Below are 22081 nucleotides of genomic sequence, written 5' to 3' on the forward strand. Positions count from 1 at the left end.
GGTTGTGCAAGACTTGATGCATTTGTCTAACAAACACCCTGGTAATACTTGTACTGAAAGGAGGTGGAAATTGGTATTGTGCCATCTCTGCACCATTATTAAAGGCCTAATGAGCTAATGATCCACAGCATGGAAGGTCAACATCATTCTCTGCTGATAACCTTATGTTCTTTATTTACCATATTTTGCCACAATATTATTGCTTTATGCAACTTTTATATATATATATTGATCTTTTTTTGGTAGTAATCCAAGCATATGTCATTTTTCCGTTCATAGACGCCTACCAATTTTCCAGCAGGGAGGCAGAACACTGCACACCAAGTTTAAACCTGACCTTGGGCCTCCCTCTCCATTTGTCTTGTGGGAGATTTTGTGTTCCGCAGACCTTCCTCCAGTCCCAGTGCAGGTTCCAAAAACAGTGATCCAAAATGAGAACAGCCCCTATCCCACCTCCATTACCCTCAACTCCTCTGCAGATGACTCATTCAAACACTTGACCAGAGCTGCTTGTTATGTCCTTTTTCAAACTGACTAACTTCTGCTTTTGGCAAAGCATGGCAAGAATAAAGATTGCTAGAAGTGTTGCAGGGAAAAACAAACTAAAGTAATGTATTACTGTGTCTAAAAATGCACAGCTAAAACTGCAGCATTAAAAAAGAAATGCACGTTTATAGCAATAGCATTGAAAATTAAAGGTAGATCCCCAGGCCCCCCTAAGGAGCAACTAAACTTATCCAGGATATTTTGGGGAAACAGGAACTGTGAATGAACTGAGACAAACAGCAAGGAAAGGTCAAGTTCACAGTAGCTGAACTTGACTTTAGCACCTGGGAGTAGCTAAATTGCATTTCAAATGGGTTGAAAGTAAAAATGTATGAAGGCAGCTTGGGAGCAGAAATGATTCTGCCTCAGAGCTGATTGATCTGGAGCAGCCTGTAGTGAGAAGAGGGGACTATATGGCAGTCATTGTGAGAAAGCAGAGGCATGCTAACATTAGGACACATTCCAATAGTACCAGAAACAGGATTTCAGGAGCAAGATATATGATTCTGAGGTTTCAGATGAAGTAAGCATATCCCTAACACTGTAGATAAGAGAGACCATTGGATTACAAAGTGATCAAATGGCCTGGGCTTCCCATCTCCATTACATCTGACAATATTTACAAACTAACTTCACCTTCTTTTCAGGTTTTCTCAATAAAAGAAAAGGGATTCCTTAAAAACCATCAGACACCTGCTATGTGAAACGGCAATTTTTACCCATGCAAACACACATCCTTAGCAGTCCCTGTTTTGTCTTGGAACACATGGGAGTTATATGTAGACCTGAGTATATAGATACAACACTTCAGAGGTAACAGACCATCAACTTCCAATGTTTTTACACAGCTGGAACTGAATTGATTCTGTGCGAAACGACCGTACTCGCCCTAAACTGCCTTTAGGTTCAGTGGCATGAAGTATATTCTGGAGGCAATTCGGAACTCAGGCGGCTGACTTGCTCACCAAAGCAGCTCCTCCCTCAGTCCCCTCACCGCCGCTTCCCCCAGAGGAGCGCCCGCACACCCGGCCCCGGCCCCGGCCCGCTCTCGCGAGATCCTCCCCGCCCTCTGTGGCCCTGGGCACCCGCAGCGCCCAGCCGGGTCACGTGACGGCTAGGCGGGGCGTGTGACGTCAGCGGTCAGATGACCGGCCGGGGCCGTCGCCAGAGCGCCCCGAGCGCGGAGCTGCCGCCCCCCGCCCGCCCGCGCCCCGCGCCCGCTCCCGCCGAGCCCCGTCCCTGCGCCCCGACATGGCCCGGCGGCTGCTGGCGGCGGCCGCCCTGCTCGGTAAGGGGCGGACGCGGGCTGCCTGTGCGCTCGGCGGGGTGGCGGGGGGGGGGGGGGGGGCCCCGCGGCCCGGGGGGGCCCCGGGGCGGCGGCGCTGGGCGCGGCGCCTGTGTCTGGGGACCCGCCCCCCCCCCCGCTGCCCCCTGCTGTCGGCGTTCCCGGGTGCTGACTGACCCGCGGGGTCTCGGGGCTCTTGGGGGGCCATCCCGTCCCCTCCCCGCGCCGGGCCCCTGCGGCGCCCGGGAGCCTCTGAGGGCCGCCGAGGTACGAGGGCAACGATGGACGGGAGGCGGCGGCTGCCGGGCTCGGCGCGCTGAACCGCGTAGCGCCCGGGAACGCTGGTCTGAGCACCTGCGTTGGATGTAGGGACCGCGCTCCGGGAAGAACCTGGAAACACGCCTGGAGCACGAGGCGTGGAGACGCGGCAGCTACTGATGTCATTGCTAGGAAGCAGCATTTTCTATAAGGCATGTAATGCTCCCTTGCTTAATGGCTTTCTTCCTGCCATATCTTGAGTAAAATACGAAACGTGTCTGGAATAGAGAGATTTCAGTGCCTTGATGAGAAGGTTTGTTAGGGCAGCAAGGCTGTTTTACGAGGAAGTGTGTCTTGCTTGTTTACTGATAACTACCTTCTTGCTTTTGGCTTCTTGTCTTGAAAGCCACATCACACAACACTTATCAGGTTTCTGAGATGTGGCTTTGGCAGCAAAGGAGACTTGTTCAGCAGCTGGCCAAAATACTTCCCAAATAAAACAGCAGTTGAGAATGCTTATCTGCCATCATTTTTGGGATATGACGGTCTTTGCGACTCCTCTAAGGTCTCTTTGGTAGTAAATATCGTTATCACCATTGACCGTACTTCAGTTTCACTGAGCCCAGAAGATGCCACTCGCAAAGGGCACTGAGCGGTTCAGATATCTAGCCCTTGTGAGCCAGTGTAGTGAGCACAGTGACTTACAGTGCTCCTTGACTTGCTTTTTAGGGTTGGCAGCTGAAGTGTCGTTGAACTGGTGTTATAGTGGGAATTACTTGTATAGTTCATTTGATATAGTTGCGGCTTAAATGAAGATCTGCTTTACAGTTTGCTTTCAAATCAGTTTTTGTGATTTTTATGTGGTACCATAGTTAATACTTTCTGCCACTGCAGTAGTCTTCCTCTGCTTAATTAGCAGTTATGAGTATCATTCGGTGCATTATCTTTGTCAATTTTTGGCATATCAAATGTGTCAGGTTTCTGCAGCTGAGGCAACAGAATAGTTTATTTTACTAGAGAGTAACTATTTACTGGTAGTTGGGACTTTGTACCAGTGTCTAGTAGCTTAGTAGCGGGGTGTTTCTGCATAACTTTATACTGCAATCTTGGGGGAAGATTTTGTGGTGCAAATAGAGACCCCCTCCTTGCCAGAGTGTGGGGTTTGGGTTGTAAGGTGAGGGGAGAAGAATAAGAGATAATGATAATATATGAGCTGAAGTCTTCAGATATTTTAGCTCATTTGCAGCCTTTTAGTCATCTGAGTGAACACTGATTAGGATAAAGTAATGGTCACAGGAGAGTGAAAGATTAGCATGGGTGGGGCAGATGTGAAAATTTGTTTGGTGATGCCTTGACTTTGGGACAGTAGATTTTTTTTTTTTACCTCTCCCAGTCTCACGCACTGTTTCAGTTTTCTTTTCAGATAGAGCAGCAAGCACTAAGCTGAATGTTTCATGTGTCAGCATTGAGCATTTTGCAATTAATTTCCTCATTAATATCAAACATACATATGGAAATAAGAAAACAGGTAGTATAGTGGTAAATGTAAGGAGAGGGGGCTGTGGGAAATGGAAGCACCTCCCCTAAACTTAGCTGCTGCTTTTTGAAATACTGATTAAGATGGTGCTTGTCTGTTGTTGAGCACGATGAGTCAGTTGGGTTGTGTGCCAAACCCAACAGAGCTGCTCATGCTCTCTGAGACCTAGAGCACCCATAGATTTTTTCATTACTGAAACTCAGACACATCAGAGAACACTTTCCTGAAAATTTAAGATTAGAATCAGACACAGATTCAGTGCAGTAAGTAATTAAGTATTTGAGATTTAGGGAAGGAAAAATTCGTTTTTCAAGGCAGTGTGATGCCTTTTTAGAGCCATTGACACATAATCCACGTGTTTCTATTGCACAACTCTAGTCCAAAGAGGAATTCCAAACCTTGCTACCGATGTAAGATACGTGAGAGAAACTTGATAATGAATTCCAGCCAGTGAGCAATTTGGTGCTGAATTGTTTTTCTGAGGTTTGGCATTATCGGGTGTTTGGAACTAAGACCAGTGTAACTTGGTTTTCACAAAAACGAACTACTTTAGTGTTGAGCAACTTTGAAACACTGTTTTGTCAAATGCTGCCCTTGACATAGTGTTTGCTTGATTGCTGCTAGAAGTGTGTTGACACAGTCTCTAAGGATCTGAATTAGTGTGTCAGTCATCATGTGATAGGTTACTTGGCTGTGACTTCAGCAGCTTTTCTGACTTGTGAAGTAACTTCTTACTTGCTGAGAACTCTGCAGGTTCCCTGACACGCCACTTTTGAGATGTGTTTCCAAGGTTTCTGGTCAGGCTGACTGAAGAGTATAATTTTTTGTGTAACCTGCTTCTAGATTTTTCTGTGGCAATTAGAATGTTTTCTAATCAGTAGCTGACAACAAAGTGAAGAATTGCCTCTAAGTACAGAGGAACCTGACTCAAAAGATTGATACTCTATTGCAACATTAACTGCTGTTGTTATCTCTGATAAGCCTTTGTAGGTCTCCAAGATAAAAGCTTATTTCTAGCAAAAGGCACACCTTACCTTTGCTTGTTGCAACTTCAGCAGTTTGTCTTTGCTTTCAAAGTCAGCCATGATTATTTGGAAGTTTCTTGAGAAAGCTTGGTGCTGAAATGGATTTCTTGGTATGTGTTCTCTTAAGCTTGACAGAAGACACTTTTGGGCATGTGAGTGGTGGTAATTACAACAGTTACTTGAACACTCCCATACATTATCTTGATTCTATATTACATACTTTTAAATGTACCTTATGTTTTGGTAAATCAGGATTGCATGGTTTTTGGGCATCTGACTTCAGGATGGATTGGCATCCCTTCCAGTCTTAGTATAACAGTTTCTTAACCTTCTCTGTCCCTTGACAGCACCACTGGCTATCAGTACTACTTTTTCTACTGTTAATTCCAGGTGTGAGGGTCTTAGGAGCACCTTGGCCTTGAGAGTACAGAGTTTTAAATGTGCTTCAGCTCTGTACAGTGGGTACTTGGTCCTTCTCCAGTGTTCAGCCTTGAGCACAGAGGTTCACAGTTAATACACTTGGTTTTCTTGTATTAAACTTCTGATGGCATCTGTTTTCTTAACAAGAATTCATTCCATACGATATGCAAACACCTGTATGTCTTTACTTTCCTTGGCAGGGTTAAGATCTACTCTGTAGGACTGGGAGAGTGGTTTTACTCAGGCGGTTAGTTTATTACCTTATTTCCAGTATCCTCTCCTCTGGGGAAGCTTTCTCTTTAAATTGTCACACAGTGCTCCTTTCTTCAAAACATTGTTTGGGTCTCGCAGCTGCCTTGAAGAATGTGTGTTAGTTGTGTGGTGTGATACAGCAGCACTAACCAGAGCAAGTACAAAATGGACTTGTGTGAATGCTGAAAAGGGTCTGGCCAGGGGAGTTTAGCTCTCCCAGTGCACTCATGTAATCATTTGCTGTAGAGCTATCCCAAGACTTCCTTCCTCTAGATAGGAAGCCATAAAGAAGTTTCATGTGACTAAACTTGATGCAATTGTGCAATTCTCTGGTCAGTTGCAAGTGTATGGCTACTAGATAGCCCTTCCTTTTAATGGTTTTGTACTTGTATAAATTTGTTTATAAAGACAGAAATTATTCATCTGCAAACTTGAAGTGAGAAACAAAGTGTTTGCTGCCTTAATGGAAGTCAACAATATCAAAACCATAATCTGAAATTGCGTGAATTTGTCTCTTGGTTGGCAAGGATGCATATTCTGGGCTGGATCGGGAACTCGATATAATCAGGTGCTGCACCTGCACAATTGCAGCTGGTTCTCTTATGCCCTGAAGTACTCTCATGCATTGAATTAAGCTCTGTTCTCCCTTTCCCCCACCACTGTGCACTCGAGTCCAGCCTTGTCTTCTCCTGCCAGCTTTCCAGGTAGCCAGCATTCAGTCTTGCATGTCCATTGGTGAAAGGTAAGTATAACTCATAATTTTATGGAGACCATCTCACCCCTTGCAAAGTGTTTGGTACATCAAGCCTGTCAAGGGATTTTCCTGCTTTCAGTTGTTCCTGTCTTTTTCTTTCTGTATTATCCCAAGGCAGTATAGATTTTGAATCCTAAGGAAGTGATCTTGACTCGGTCTTCTGATAAAGGACTTGCACCAGCTGTCCCTCTGGGAGTGGTGCGTACATTAGAAGACAGAGCATTAGAGGAGAGCATAACTCTTCTGGGATTTTTCCATTCTCTTCTCTGGCATAGATTTAGGAGTCTAAAGTGGTGACTAAGGTTACCACTGTTCACAAAATGGCACTGAGATGACAGGATCATTCTGAACCATCAGAATGAGTAAATTACTGGGCAGTTTGGTTCACATATACAATAGAAAATAAACCTTCTTTAGATAATAACCTGCATTTCTTATCTGCTTGGATTAATGCCCCACAGATAGCAGTCTTCACTGTGTTTGCCATCAGAACACCTGGGCAAAGGTGCAGGGCAACACATCAGTACTGCAACTTAGGTACAGAATGATTATATAGGGCTGGCATCCCTTACCCCCGGAGTGCTGCTGCGCAGTAATTCCAGGGTGGGCTGGAGCTGAGGAGAGTCTGTGAGTGTGACCAGGCCGTGGGATACTCTGAAGCCCGTCAGAGCACGTCCCAGGAGCCAGCAGCTGCGCTGTGCTGCAGCCATGCTTTTCCTCCCAAGCACCGTAGGCAGTTGATATAACTGCAAACAGTCCCTCCCATCTGTATCTGTATGGCTTAAAGTATTGATGATATGGAATATGTGCCCAGGTGGGTTTGGATGGCTTGCTGCCCTTTATTCCAAGAGGGAGGAAGAAAAATGCTAAAGAAGTTTTTACTTACACAGGAAACATGACTACAGTAATAAACCCCAGATTATACAGAAATAGCTTTTGTATTTTGTTATTGTCAATGTTCCATGTTTCTAATAAATATTGGAGGCAAAGTAAATTATTAACTCTAGTAACTGAAGTCCTCTTTGCAAGCAGATGGTGTACACAATTGCCATTAAATATGCTTGGTTTTCTAGCACACAACAACCATTCATCTCTCTCCCTTAGTAGGTTTCCATTATATGGGACAGTAAATCAAGGGTAGCTGTGTTTGACTAACAGGATTTCAGTTATAAGAAGGTTGAAACCTGAAGGCATGTGCTAGATTGTTTTGTTAGCTTTGTACCTTTCAGCTTAAAACAAACAACTTTATGGGTGGATTTCTTTAAGATAAATTGTTATACAATCAGGGAAGTATTTGTTTTGTTCGACTTACTTATTTTATCTCAGAGTATTAATATACTTGGAGGTTTTTTGAGGTAGGTATGTTAGATAAAGAAGGATGCTGGATTTAATTCAAGCAACATCTCTAGTTGTTGCTTTAACAGTTACCTTAAGTATTTTCTTGCATGAGACTGTAATTGCAGAAATGAGGTATAAAGGGAGAGATTGTCTTACAATTTTCAATTGAAAAGATGCAGCTAGAATAAATATATAAGCAGCTTTTTTTTGGAACTTATTGAAATACAAAGGAAGCATCTGAACCAAGTGAAATTTCTTTGATGTTAGTAAATTTTTGATAATTTCTTTGCTAGGTATCCATAATGTGGTGTTTCCAGCCAAGTGAATAAGGAACCCAATGAAACTTACTTTTTGCTATTGAGAAGTTTTGGACCACTGCATTTAAATCTGAAGTACTGCACTTGCTGTGCCACAAGTAGTTGTCAATATAGGGCTGCTCTGCAGTTTATTAAGAGGAACACTTAAAGCCTAAAGTTAAGAATCGGAGGGTTGTATCAGTTTTTGTGTTAATTAGCAAAGAATGATATTGTTATGAGATGTACAAACAATATTCTCAACTTGTAGGTATGCCCTGATAGAATTAAGCAATACATTATGTAACTTCATTAGAAATATTCCCGGGATAGATTGATTCAACATCAGTTTGCTTTTCTGTAGTCCTGACATTTTGACTGTAGGCTCGTAGTGATTGTGGGCTGGTGATGATTCATGCATTAATCACTGCTTGACACTGGAACTGCCTTCACAAAACTCAACAGCTGCTTTCCTGCGAGACCCAGCGAGCTGTTCCTCTGCCTTAAACTGGCTGGAGCAGAGAATAGGCAGGACCTTCTTTCCTTCAGTGTCTTGATTTGTTCTTCAGTGGTTTTTTTCTAATTTTTCTTTGCTCCTATGTCCTATACATTTCACTTGGTTTCATCTGCATTCCTTCAAGACCTTGGGAGCAGATGATGCTGCAGCAGAGTTTTCTCTGATCACCATCCCTGTAAGTATTGCCTTGGTTGCAGTGAAACAGTTCTCACCACTCCATCGAGGACAGCTCAGGGTCTCATGCTGGTTGCATCTGTCTCATCACTGACACTGCAAATCCAGCAGCTGCTGAATATTTCTTAAGATGGACTGGGGTTTTATAGCATTTGTTCCATACTAATGAAATCAGGATTCATATAATGATGTGAATTTAACCTTACAAAAATCTAGTAGTTATGCAGGTGTTACTATTTAATGTTTATTCATGCCCCTCATTCCGTATTACTTAAACTTGCTGAGGGTGATTTATCAGCTCTTCATTACCAGAATTTGTCTTCCATTTGGTGCTTTCTGGTACCTCTGCATTGTCTGTTGTTCTCTGAATCATCTGTAATGGACAGATCTGTCACGTTTTCATTTAGGTCAGCAACATTTTTCTTAATTGTTTTTCAGTCTTTTCTTTCCCCTGCATTTCTTTTAAAAATTATTTTTCCTTCATTCTTTTACTACCTGTTACTTGATTATTTTTAGCTCTAAAATTGCCAAGACTTTTAATAGCTATCAAACAAGGGAGTCTGCATGCACACTGAAGGTTTTCATTCTAGCACATTCTTTAGTCATAGTGTTAGTTCAAGGAGCAGTGGATTCTTATTCCCTGCCTCTACACTTTTTTTACGCTCTGCTAGAAATCTTGAGGAAAGTGTAAGCAGCTTGCTTTTGAGAAAACTAGTGCTTGCATAAAATGTAAACAAGTTCCAGATGTAAATGCAAATCGAAGGAAACTTTGCAAATTGAAACTTCCATGTGGAAGAACCTGTTTCTGAATTGCTGGACATAAAGGCAAAGGTAGGACAGTTTTGGTTTGAAATAGGTTTTCTACACTGTTTTTAAGCATTTTCTTTCTTCTGTCTATCTCTGATCTCAAGTCTAGACTCTTCAAAAACTGGGTAAAGTTGAATGAATTCCAGTTTAAGCTCTGCCCTCTTTGGTGAGGGGGGAGGATGTGATGTTGCTAAGGGGAAGGCAACAAGGGAAAATGCTTGCTGGGTGCCAGAGAAATAGTTTCCAATGTGTTCCTGTGGCTGATGTGCTTTCTACTGAAGTCCAGCTGACAAAAGTCCAAATTTTCCTAATAATTGTCTTAATACAATTGTACACACCATAGTTCTACAGTGGAAAGTTTTACAATTAGGATTTGTTTCTTAAAAACTTCTTGAGGAGGGAAGCTAGCTAATGGATAATACCTCATCTGGATCTCTTTGCTATTATCAACAGTTGAATGGATTAGCATGTGTGACTCGTTAAGGCTTATTTGCTTGTGATAATGGTTTATGTCTTGCAGCTGTTTATCAGGTTTTCTGCAAGACTGAAGTTGTTGCAAATGCAAACTGGTAAAGTGCTAGCATGGAAATAGCACAGGCTTATTGCTGTGAGGTTCGATTGGGGGTGGTGGTGGTGACAAATTGGGAATCTGAAAAATAAAAGGCTCTAAAATAAAGAACTGGTCAGGTGCAGGAGCACTGTCAGGTATCCGGTGCCACAAATGAAGTAGGAGATAACCAGCTTTCCAGCTGTTTGCAGCCTGCCACAATGTGTCTGTCTCCTGTGTGAAGCTTTGTTGGCAGTGGACCCTGGTGACCCTGGTCCCAGTCCATTGCTGCCATCAGAAGGGATGACTGTGTGCTCCCCTTGCTGTGTGTTCTTGCCCTGTTAGGTCGATACTTCGGGCATTTGTACTCAGCATGCTCTGGGCGTTGAGGCTGGAGCAGAACAAGGGGCAGAAAAGTTTTTCTCTGCTTTTCTCAGCAGCTCAGTCTGAGTTTAGCTTAAACCAGTCAGGAAAACATAACCTCAGTCTGTGTCAAGATCTTAGCCACCTCCTCCTCTCAAGTGTGGAGAGCATGGTGACAGTAAAGAGAAGTTCTCCTGGCAAGGGTAGCATGCTCTATCATGCTATTTTTGGCAGTGCCTTCAAAACATCTGCAGTCAATCCAAGCTTTCTAAATGCTGCATTGAGTGCACGTACAGCTGAGTGTCCTGGTACAGCAGGAGTGACGTCTGCATTGTGTGCTGTGGGGGGAAGGTGGAGTGTTGTAGGGCGTGCAGGATCAAATAAGCTAAGTCAGGTCTGGCTGAAGATGGTAAAATTGTTGCTGTATAGGGTGAAGGCTGAAGCTGCCTTGAACGCTATGACTGGTGTTTGTTGCATATTTTTCTTATCTCTTAGGACCCAGCAAGTCAACAGTTTTGGGTGGCTTTGCATTTTTATAGATGATGTGTTAAATTTGTCTTCTGTTTGTTAGTGATGTTGAAGGTAGAGACTGTTAATGCCCAAGTTTCCAAACTCAGTTGCTTAGGTTGTACTCCCAAAATATACAGTTGTACATATTTGTCTCTTTGGGATCAAAAATGCAAATTTATGTGACACCAAGTTAACCGCTTTTTATTTTTATCAGGCTTTTTACAGGCTTCCTCTTCATTTGAAGTGAAAGATTCAAGTGGTAAGGTCTGCATAATTGCTGATTTGACAGTAGCCTTCTCAGTGGAATACAAAAACAATGGGCAAAAACAGGTAAGGGCAGTGAGTATCTTACTGCTTGTCACTTATTAGCATTTTTAGTATTTATAAAATGTGTGGTATTTCTGCACATGTGCAGTATTTAAACTTTGAGTATTTTTATGCATGATAAACTGCTTCAACAAAGATTTTTACCCTCCCAATCATGTCGCATCAGCTTTTCTTTATTACAGATGCTTCTTCTAATTAAACGGCAAGGTTAAGGCTGCCTGAAACAATCACAAACAAAACATTTGAAATTACTTTTGTGCCTGAAATTCCACACCAGTCCTATTGATGACTAAAATGGTTTTCACTGGAACTGTAAAGGCAAAAATACTATGAATTCTCTTTTGGTAACTTGGTCACACTCACATGGACTAAATCTGAACTGAAATGGCTGTTGGCATGTAACTTTTAAACTTTTTAAACTCCGGAAGTCTGTGACCTTCCTACTTAGCAAATCTCTAGATTTCAGTGTATCTACAGACTAGTGCAGTGCTTACAGACTGTTCCATATTAACAGCAAAAGCTTGTAAATGGAAAATTAAGAATTTGGTTTAACAAGTAGGTTTTCTGATTTTTTTGTATCTTCACTACTGAATAGGAATTGTGGATTATTTATAATCTTATTGCAGTTTTGGGTTGTTGAAATAGATTTTTTTTTTTTTCCTAGCCATCAGTGTAATACAAGGTTAAAAAAATCCTACTACTTTGCCAGTGGTTCACTTGCTATGTGTGATTTGAGCTGAGCCTTATATTGTATAATCCACGTTTTTCAATGGTGATGCTGGCGCTCAGAACTGACATCTTTCATAACATGCTTTTGTCTGTTTCTTCTTGTAAACAGTAAGCTCAAAACTTCCAAGTAAATGTTGTATTGGTCTTCAGATACCGCATTTCTTCACAATGTGTAATAAATTCCAAGTATTACAGTCAAGCTATGTAAGGATGTACCATTCACTTTTGTTCTTGCTCAGCTGTACTACAAGAAGCAAAGCTTAAATTCTCCCATTTTCACATGTCCAGAGTTTGCAAGATTTGATTCTTGTAGTACAGAAGTACCTGCAAATTCATATTGCTAGTTTAGGAGGAAAAAAAGTCTAAGAGGTGCTGTGAGTATGTACTGTTTTGTACTCCACTTTCAGAGAGCAAGATTCTTAAATTTGAATGCCAGTAACATGCTGCTTGCTACATACTGGTATATAAGTAGACATCTTATAGTACATATTAATGTCTGCTATATGTTTGTAACAGTTTCATAGGATATTTAAAAAGCTCTTAGGAAAAGCTTACATGTGTTTTCTTTTCTACCCCGCAGTTTGTACACTTTTTTCTTCCGCAAAATGCTTCAGTAGACTCACAGAGCTCATGTGGTAAAGATAACGCATCTCATCCAGTTTTGATACTGGATTTTGGAGCAGGACATTCGTTAAGCCTGAATTTCTCAGAATCTGCCGACAAGTACCAAGTTGAAGAGTTAGTTTTCCACTACAATCTGTCAGATGCAACTTTATTCCCAAATTCAACTGCAGGTAAAATGAAAACTTCCTGTTGTTGTTGTGTAACCCTTCCAGATGTAATACTGAGTCATTTCTTTAAATACTGGTACGTACTAATGCAATGTATCTTTTTACAGGAGTTGTGAAGACTGTATCACATAAAAGTATTATTCAGGCACATAGGGGCACAAAATACAGATGCACCAACTCCAAGCACATCAATATGAAGGCTGTGAATGTTACTTTCAGCAATGTCACTTTGGAAGCCTATCTCACAAATGGCACTTTCAGTGTGAACAGTAAGTATGTTGTAACAGAAAATGTACTTGATGAGATAATATTTCCAATAACAGGTTATTTCTTTTTAAGTCCTGACTAATCATATTAAAGCGGGTACAAACCGGATCTGAAGCTCTGATAACAGCATCTTTTGAAATGAATGGACTTGCATCAGGTTTTCTCTGTAGGATGTTGGAATCCGTGATTAGGAGATAGTGCCCTGGGTTCCCATGGGTGTTGTACTGGGCTGTTCATGAGTGTGGGTGTTAAACACATGCTGCAGTAGGTTGAGTGGTCACATGGCCAAAATCCTAGTTTAAGAAGTATCTGGTAACTTCCAAGCATTATGGCCTCTACCGAAATAATTTGATCTAGTTACTGTGTGCTCTGGAGAAAATTAGTGAAATAATGGCAGACAGTAGAGAACTGATCTTTAGGGAGCAGAAATGTACATCTTCCTACAGGAGATTTTATGTCAGCTGTAACAGTCAGGTTTTTCTCTTTCAGGCATGATCACGAAGTGATACTTTTATCCTGATTGCTTGTACTGAAAAACAGTGTGGAATTTTACTTCAAATTATTAAAGGCCAATTACTTTATGATGTGTTCATGTCCTTTGCTTTTGTGGCAGCACTCCACAAACACAAGAGAGCTGTATAAGCTGATCACCCATAATATCTTAAGGAGTGATAAGTCTTTGCCTTACTTTTAGAGTCTTCATCTTCCCTGGGAAATGTAGAACTTTTCTTTAGCTGTTAATCCCATTTATGCACCTGCTAAGTTGAAACAAATACTAGAAACTAGGGTAGCCCATGCTAGCATGGAATGGATACAATGAACAAGTGCCTTCTACTGGAGTATCTCTACCTTGTCCTGTTTCTGTGAAAAATACCTTGCCTGATGCATGATAATAGAGGCATTGACTTCTTTTATGGCTGCTTCACATGACTGGCTCAGATTTGTGTGTATCATTCCCTTGGTCAAACTCTTCCATTCAGTGAACTAGTTTGCAGTAAAGATGTGGACCTACATTAATGCTTAAAAAAACCCACACCAAACCCAGATTTCTATTACTGCAATCTTCAGAACTCTCTTTTTTTAAAATTATGAAACTTTGATCTGGTTGTTTTACCAGGTAAGTATGATAAGTGATCATTTATCAGCAGGCTCAAACATAAGACATGATTACTGGGAAAAGCTGATTTTTAACTTCTACAAAATTTCAATAAAATCTCCCTATGTAATACTTTTCTTTAAGACCTTAAGATCTGCTCTTATATAGTCCTCTAGTTAAAAAAAGTCAGTATTGCATTATTTCTGGAGAGTGTTTCTTGTGGAATGCAAATTTGTCAGCATTTGCTTTGTTTTCTATTCCTATGCTTCCTTCTCTTTTTTAGATAAACATAAATGCTTTAAACTTGTCACAGTCATATTCTCTACATTGCTTTTTTCCATCCTGTAATATCACTGATTTGATGAAACTACTGATTCTTAGAAAAAAGATGTGAAGTTCTGTGATTGTGATCTGACACTAGTCTGAGTTCAGGGATGGAGGGGGATGTTATTTTGTGGTTTTGTTACTTCCACATTCCTGTTATTCATACTGCCATGTGCAGTTTTTTCTTTAAATTATTACCTTCCCTAAGTTTTTATAACAGTGTTGGATTTGACTTTTCCATTCCTAGTGCACAATGAGTTAGCTCTTTAGGTTTTTTTTCAATCCTTTTTTTTAATACTTTTTCTTAGTCTTCTTGACCTGAAAATAATATTGTGCCCTCCAGATCTGTTCTTTCCCTCCATTCTCATTGGCTTGAGCCTTCCCCTGTCCCTTAGGCAGCTAGTTATTGATAATCTTTAGATCTGCAATTTTCCCTTAATATTTTCTTTCTCTGCAAATCTTTAATGAAAGGATATTTCTGCTGGTGATCTGTACAAGGCTCACTGAAGGGAAGAAGAGTCAATATTCAGTGCATCTCCATAACTAGAAACAGTGACTTCTGTCAGTGTACTAGAAGTTAGTGACTGAGGGGATAGTAGTGCTTATCTGGAGCTCTAAAAGGGAGGCTTTGATTTTCTCTCTGTTGGTAGTTTTGCCAGCTGCATTCCTGTAACTGTTGAGAAAAGATGAAAGAATCTGTTTCATCTTCTGATCTGTCCTGAAGAGCTACTAGAAACTGCTCTAAATCAGTTCAGTAAAAATAATGTATCAAAACTCCATCTAGGCTAAACTTCCACTTGATGTGATTTGGTTGTTTCTATCTCTGCCAACTTAAATAAGAACCTCTATGTGTTGAGGTCTTGCAGATAGAGGGTAATTCTCCACTGAAGTACCCAGAAGGTTGCTTTTTGGTTTGTTAGGAAATGATTGCATTTTGGGATCAGACCAGTATCCGTCTACAAAATACAGGATCATTCCTCCTTCATCCGCCTTCATTCTGCTCTTTGACTTTCCAGCAGTGGAGTAGAAATAGGAAAGCAAGCTATGTTAGAGTGTGTGTGACTTCAGATGGTGTGATTAGAGTTCCTCTTTCTGAGCTGTAATTGAAAGTCAAGCTGCTGTTTAAAGCTATTTATTAGGTGTCTGGTATCTGCAAGATATGTACGCATTAAATTTTAGAAGTAGGCCCTTTGAGTCAGAGTTGATTGTTGCTGCAGTTGTTGTTGTCCTTAAAAAGTTGCAAGTTGTTATCCTGGCATGTGGAGATGACCTTGGCTTGGAACATGGAAGCCTCTACTTTAGTAATGTCTTTGTTATGACCTTTGGTTTTGGCTTAGATGTTCAATGCAGGAATCTTCTTGGCTCCCAGATCAAGTTAAGATCTTGCTGCCACATGTTTCCAACTGCTCTGGCAAATAAATCAGAGTCACTGTTCCCTTGGAAGTTGCTGCTGGACCGGATGAAAAGAGAAGGTGAACTCCAAACCTTCACAGCCTTGCTGACCCCATGGAGGTTGGCTCCTTGTGCAGGACTGAAGGGAGGATGGATGTGAGAGGATCCAGCAGAAAACTTGCCATCAGAAGCAGTGTTTTAGAATCCCCTTGTTAAGGAGAGAAGAGCCACAGCAATATTTTAAGGCTGTGTGGGTATTGCCAGAATAATGAGATTGAGGGGAAGGAGAACACATCTCCTGGGATCACACATCCTACTTTTAACAGTAGACAGGAGAACTGTTCCTCTGCTTTTCCTTGAGTGATAGGGATCCCAGCCTGGCCGTGAACAGACAGCAGGAGCGCTGGCTCTGTCAGATTTATCCTGACCCAAGAGCAAAGCAGAATGACAGATGAGAATGAAAGTGGATGTGGTCACCATGAACTTCAGTAAATTACCAGCAGAGTTGTCGTTTTCACATGCCAGGCTTTAAAAGGGTGTCAAACTTTGCAAAAAGAATTTAGGTAATACTTTAGCATTGTGTTTCTGAGCTTTTATTATCTTTTATTAGGAAAAAAGCTACTTGAAATTGTGTCTTCCTTTCCCTTGAGGATTGAAAAGGTAGATCATCCCACAGCTTCATTTTGTTTGGTAATGACTGTTTTCCCTTTCTCTGCAGCGACGGAATGTGCTGAAGATATGGTCTCTACTACTACTATAGTGCCTACAACTCCTAAGCAGACTACTAGCCAGGTTCCAACAACTGGCCCAGCACCAACCTCATCACCCCCAAATCCTGCAGTTGGTAAATACAATGTGACTGGTCCAAATGGAACCTGTGTACTTGCTTACATGGGCTTACAGCTTAATATCACCTATCCAAAAAAAGATGAAAAGGTACATTTTGATTTTTGTTTCTTCAAAGCCTTCAAATTTCTTCTTTGGGGAAGACTTGGTAAATTATTATAAACTAAACTTTTTCTTTAAAAAGCCCAGGTATTTATGTTCATCCATCATTTTCCTCTATTTGAATTGCTTAACTTGGTCTAGACTAGTGACATTTCAAACACTTCTACTGAAAGTGCTTCTTAAGGATTTTTCCACTCACTAAAAGCAGTATTAAACTGTTTTATTAAACTGTTGAATTCAGGAAGTGTATATGGTCATTTAAGAGAAGTAGTAACAATTATCAAGATATGAGATGGGGAATCCTGTTACCAAAGTTGCAACTGAAACAAGATTTTTAAACTGTTCAATAAAATACAGAAATTTGGCCTGAGGCATAGAAATAGTAAATGACTAGTAGAAGGGAAAATTACTCCTGTAAAACTATAGTTTACAGTTTACTACTGTAAAACTGTACTCTGAAACAAGGTTGTGACTTAATTACCTTCCAGCCAGCACTGAAGATGTTTGGGTTTGACTTTGATGCTTAAAAGCTACTTAACAGCTGATTTTAATAGTAAAAAAAAAAAGAATAAACCATGGTTTATGTAAGATCCAGCCCTAGCACAGGTTCTTTCCCTCCACTATTGGGCAGAGCCCAGCTTGCCAGCGCTGTGGACAAACCCAAAGTCCCAAAGGGACTGTTGAAGATCCCCAGTAGGAAACAATAGTATTGCAAAAGAAACTACTGCATTTATTTATGATGTTGATGATGACTGAGAGGTAAAATCATGCGCACTTATAGCTGATCTGTGGCTGTAGTGTCTTGTTATGATGATAGCTGTGTTTTAGCCACCTTAATTGTGTGAAATTCCATGATGCTGGTGTTCTGGTTCTGGTGGAACAACTGATTTCTAGTGTAATGACAGGTGAGGAAGTGGCAAGTAGGTTTTCCAAAGTCACATGAGGATCAGCTAAGAGTAACTGTGAAAGGTTTCTATTTAATTGTTTGGCAAGTGCATTTAACCCACAGCCTTCTGCAGATGCAAGACCGTATAAAATCATGAACCATGGGCACAACTAAAGCATTTTGAACTGAAATGACATGCAAGATGATTGTGCTGACAGGTGGTTCCCTTAATTGCTTCTACCTTACGTCAAAGCAGTATTTTATAGCATAAAAAATGCCCTCTGTGTAGTGTGGTGGTTCTTGATATTTTTCCTTATGCTGCAAGGACCAAAGCAGTTTGTGTGGAGAAAGCAGTGGGTTCTTGGCTGCAGCCAGCCAGGGCTGCAGAAAGCTTTGTTAGATGTGCCCTTAGTTGTCTGGCAGCCTGGTAATTCAGGTGCAGCCTGCATGGGTCTGTAATGTGCACACGTATCTGCCCTGGTGTCTGTGACATAGGGCAAACACAACACTGCAGGCATGTGGCACAAGCCAGCTACACCTCGACTGAGTGTCAGGTGATGTGTTAAGTCTCTTCAAGTGTCATAACTGATCCTCTTCTCTGACAGATGGGTTTGTATTTGCTGAATCTCATACCACGGAATACAACTTCTTCTGGGACATGCAACAATACATCTGCCTTGCTGAATCTGACTTTTGAGAAAACGAGGGTTATCTTCCAGTTTGCATTGGTAAGAGTCTCTGCACCAAGCATGTAGGGCCTGCAGGACTTTCCATGTGGGAAAACTAACTGGGGCAAGTGCAAGAGGGAAAAAGACACAGCTACAGGAAGGGGAGTAACTAATTCCTTTGGTTTTAATACTGGGCATTAGTGGGTTTTATGCTTGGTAACCACTGTGAGAAAAGAATGTTTATGTATATACACACACCTACATGTGTACACAGAAAAGTATTTTGTTTGGAGTGGGAACTTCCTTGAAGATTGTGTTGCTTACTCATTAATGCTTCTTGTTGAAACTGGGAAGAGCCTGTGACAAGTGGGCATCTCATCTAATTTTAAGCCTGGAGCTAGATTTAAGTCCTCATTAATATTCTGTGTACAGCCCAAAGGCCAAGTGTGCTTGTTTTCTGGTCTCCTGTGATGGTTGGGAATCCTGTTTCCCACAGCCCTGCCCCAGGAGCTGCATACCTTTGAGGACTGAGTCCACTGTGTTTGTCAGAGCTTCATGCTCCTTTTAATGCTGATCACCTTGAGCTGTTGCTGTTAAATGACTCTCTGCAGCTCTGGGGGGGGTACCAAGATCACTGCATGTAGGCTGCTTACGGAATGGGTGGGACTATGCCTGCAGTGTGGAAGTCAAGTCAACAGTTTGGGGGTGACAAGGCCCCCTTTCTCTGCCTCTGTGCCCTCCCACAAAATAATCTTCCTTAAGGTGCATACTTTGTGAAGCTTTTCTCTCCTAAAGTCCAACTAAGCACCTCCTCGGGATGCTAATCCCATTTGTGGTCTATGCTTTGAAAACCTTTGTCAAAATGCATGCAGAATGGAACCTGAACAGCTTGTGTTGTACATCATCAGCTTAAATGACAACTACTGATTTGTTGGTTTTTGGTTGTTTTTTTTTAAAGAATGCAAGTGCTGAAAAATTCTTCCTGCAAGGTGTGAGTGTAAGCACGACTCTGCCTTCTGAAGCAAAAAGTAAGGACTTCTAAGAAATCTATTCTCTGAGATTACTTCTATAGATATTAAGGGTAGCCTGCATTAAATAATGTATGAGAAATGTTGGGGATGAATGTATCAAATTTCAGCTCTATGAGCTTACAGCTCCTGCTCTTCAGGTTTATATAATAAGACTTTCTCTTACACAGATCCAAAATTCGAAGCATCAAACAACAGCATAAGTGAGCTGAGAGCTTCAGTTGGGAACTCCTACAAGTGCAGTTCCAAGGAGAATCTGCAGGTCACGGACCAAGCCCTTGTCAATGTATTTAATGTTCAGATCCAGGTTTTCAAGATTGATGGAGACAAATTTGGGCCAGGTAAGAGGTTTGCATTTGGCAGCCCCTGTCAAACCCAAGACTTGTGAAGTATACTTTAATATAACATTCTGTAGTCAAATATCAGCTTGTGGGTGCTCTGCTTAGTCTCTGCATGCCCCACTACAGATGGTGTGGGGGCTGATTAAGGTGTCCGAGTTGAGGCTAGTGTGAGAGGTATGTAGAAAGCTTTGAAACAACCAGAGAAGAGTGAAGGAAGGGTGCTACCTTTCCCTCCAAACTGTGTGCAGACAGTTGTGTGAAAGGGGCAAACCTGTACCTTGTGACTATGGTGAAAGCAAAATGATTGTGGGAAGAGTCGTGTGGATATTTATGATGGCTCTTGAGGAGGAAACAATCAGTATAACCTCCTTATTGTGTACACACCTGGTACTAGAAAGACTTCATCCTGAATGGTCATAGTTAGTGGACTTGGCTTCCTTTTTCTTGTTGGTAAGCTAGCTGAGCCAGTTTTATCTTTGCTGAGAGCAGAATGCTGAAGTTCTGGATGTAGCCATCTGTTGGTGCACTAGTACCTAACATGGATGTTTTTCTCTCTCTTCAGTGGAAGAATGTCAACTGGATGAAAATAACATGCTGATCCCTATAATAGTTGGTGCAGCCCTTGCTGGTCTTGTTCTAATTGTCTTGATTGCTTACCTGATTGGCAGAAAGAGGAGCCATGCTGGATATCAAACAATTTAATTACTTGCACTAAAATCCAGTGTAGATGAAAAGCAATTGCAAGAGGCTGGGGGAAAAAAATTGCCCCACATTTCCCTTGAACCAGTTGATATTGTAAGGTAACATCTTTTCTTGCAAATTGCTTCTTTAAAGTCTGCTTTATTAAATGTGAAATCATCTTGCAGCATTTAACTATGCACAAAAATAACTTCTGAAGATTCTGGTGTTTAATTTTGCTAACTAGTTTTAATATTTACCCACTTAGAAACAAGCTGAAAGTTTTTAAGGGTGCGTTTTTGGAATTGGCATAAGACCATGTCAGCTATGGATTCCAGAGAGGGATGTTGCTAACTGACTCAATTTCAGAACTCTTAACAAAGGGAAAAGGTTCATTATTTGCACCGCTGCCATTGAGCGATGATGTTAAGTATACTGATGATGCATTTAAAAAAATTAAGTAACAACTGACAAAATTGAGATTTAAAATCTGAACTTCACCTTGTCTCTTAGGTGTGTATTTTTTACTAAGCTTTCAACTCAATGCCTGGCACATGCAGGGTGTGAACAACGCAATACTCAAACCTTACAGGAACTCTTTATGATTGGACAACTCCCCTGTTTGATATTTTTGATGCTATGCCAGCTCGTTAGGAGCTGGTACTTTTTTAAATGGGTGTTATTTTTATTTACGTTTTTTTGTAAAGTGGTTTCAGTCTATTCTGTTGGAAGGTTCAGAGAGATCCTGTTACTGCACATGTGTACAATATAGATCTCAATCTGCTGATTCTCTTGCTTTAAACTTGGCTGGGGGGTTGTACACTTCAAGGATCAGTTTTTATGTATGCATTGCCTGTAACAATGCTAATAAAGACACTTTTTTTTTCTGTATTTCTTCGTATTGCTGATCATTCTTAAAACCATTTGTTGACCATTTATCGAGTGCTGAAGTACTGGTTTGGCTATACTTGGGAAGCTTCAAACAATCCTTAGTGTGGAGTTATGTTAAACAAGTGCTTAGGTTTTTTCTTTGTGGCACAAAGGCAAACCTTAATGTGTGTGTGTGTTGGAATTGCACTCCTGTTTTGCACTTTGTGTTTGGCAACAAGGAAGGCTATGTGTTGGTAATCTGAGACCTGGAGAAGGTACCTCTTCTATTAAACTGCCACTTGCTGAGACATGTCAGTACTCCAGTCTGCCTGGCTAAGCATCACTTTCTGACAGTGCTGCTGAGCTTCTCAGTCTAAGGCCTGTGTAAATGATGTTTCATGTTTGATTTTGAAGTTGGCCTCTTACCACAAAGTAGGAAATGCACATTGGCTGCGGGTTGTGTGCCTTGTAATGTGCTGGAAATGAGCCTTGGTGTTTAGTGCTTCCCTGACTCCCTCCTGCAGCAAGGCTTTGGTGTTAACAGTACCAGCTCTGCAGGGCAGGAACTGGGGCACACCAAAACATTGCCCAGAACACTCCTGACCATGAGAACCTAATGCAGGGCAGCAAGGCTGGTGTACTTTGGACCAGTGCCCTGTGACCTTGAATGTACCTGGAAGCTATGAATTTTGCTAGTGGTGAATAGTGTTTCCTAATACCTGCTGACATAGTACAAGTATGGTAGTGCTACTGTCCTTGTAATTCAGTACTTGAGGGAAAAGGATAGGATAGCTCAATCACTGTTGAGTAGCAGTCTCTAGTTGTCTAGAAGAGCACTCATCTACTTCCTCTGAAAAAGTTGACTTTTTTTTTTCCCCCCCCTACTGAGGAATGAAAAAATCCCAATTTGCAGGGTAGGGGGAAGCTGTGCTTCACAAGGAACAAAGAGAGCTTGGAGTAAAGTTTGAAAAGGGCTGTGGTGCTAAAAGGTGAGGCTTTCCACAGGAATAACTTGCACAGGGACCATAAACCTCCACAAGGTGCTGATCTCCCTCCAGTCGTCTTTCCTCCTTTTGCCAGCTGGAAGGAGAGGATTTGGCCACGAGAGGG

The 22081-nt window shown here is 41.4% G+C and overlaps 1 protein-coding gene across 1 annotated transcript; it reads left to right on the forward strand.

Annotated features, from left to right (window-relative positions):
• The first annotated feature begins 1705 nt into the window (after positions 1-1705).
• Positions 1706-20992, forward strand: LAMP1 (lysosomal associated membrane protein 1). Its single transcript, XM_042039108.1, has 9 exons — positions 1706-1834; positions 10841-10956; positions 12263-12476; positions 12581-12742; positions 16271-16488; positions 17992-18114; positions 19013-19082; positions 19253-19423; positions 19986-20992. The coding sequence occupies exons 1-9, from the start codon at positions 1798-1800 to the stop codon at positions 20123-20125; spliced, it is 1251 nt and encodes a 416-aa protein (XP_041895042.1). The 5' UTR covers positions 1706-1797; the 3' UTR covers positions 20126-20992.
• Positions 20993-22081: the final 1089 nt, after the last annotated feature.

The sequence above is a fragment of the Corvus kubaryi genome, unplaced genomic scaffold (assembly GCF_017639235.1).
Source record: "Corvus kubaryi isolate FWS band 111438036 unplaced genomic scaffold, C.kubaryi_AGA036_p1.0 133, whole genome shotgun sequence".
NCBI lineage: Eukaryota > Metazoa > Chordata > Aves > Passeriformes > Corvidae > Corvus > Corvus kubaryi.

Excerpts from the sequence above, each read along its gene's own strand:
- LAMP1 (XM_042039108.1), top strand. The coding sequence starts at position 1,798 with ATGGCCCGGCGGCTGCTGGCGGCGGCCGCCCTGCTCG. Across the intron at positions 10,957-12,262 it reads AAAACAATGGGCAAAAACAG|TTTGTACACTTTTTTCTTCC; the intron begins GTAAGGGCAGTG and ends TCTACCCCGCAG. Across the intron at positions 18,115-19,012 it reads TTATCTTCCAGTTTGCATTG|AATGCAAGTGCTGAAAAATT; the intron begins GTAAGAGTCTCT and ends TTTTTTTTAAAG.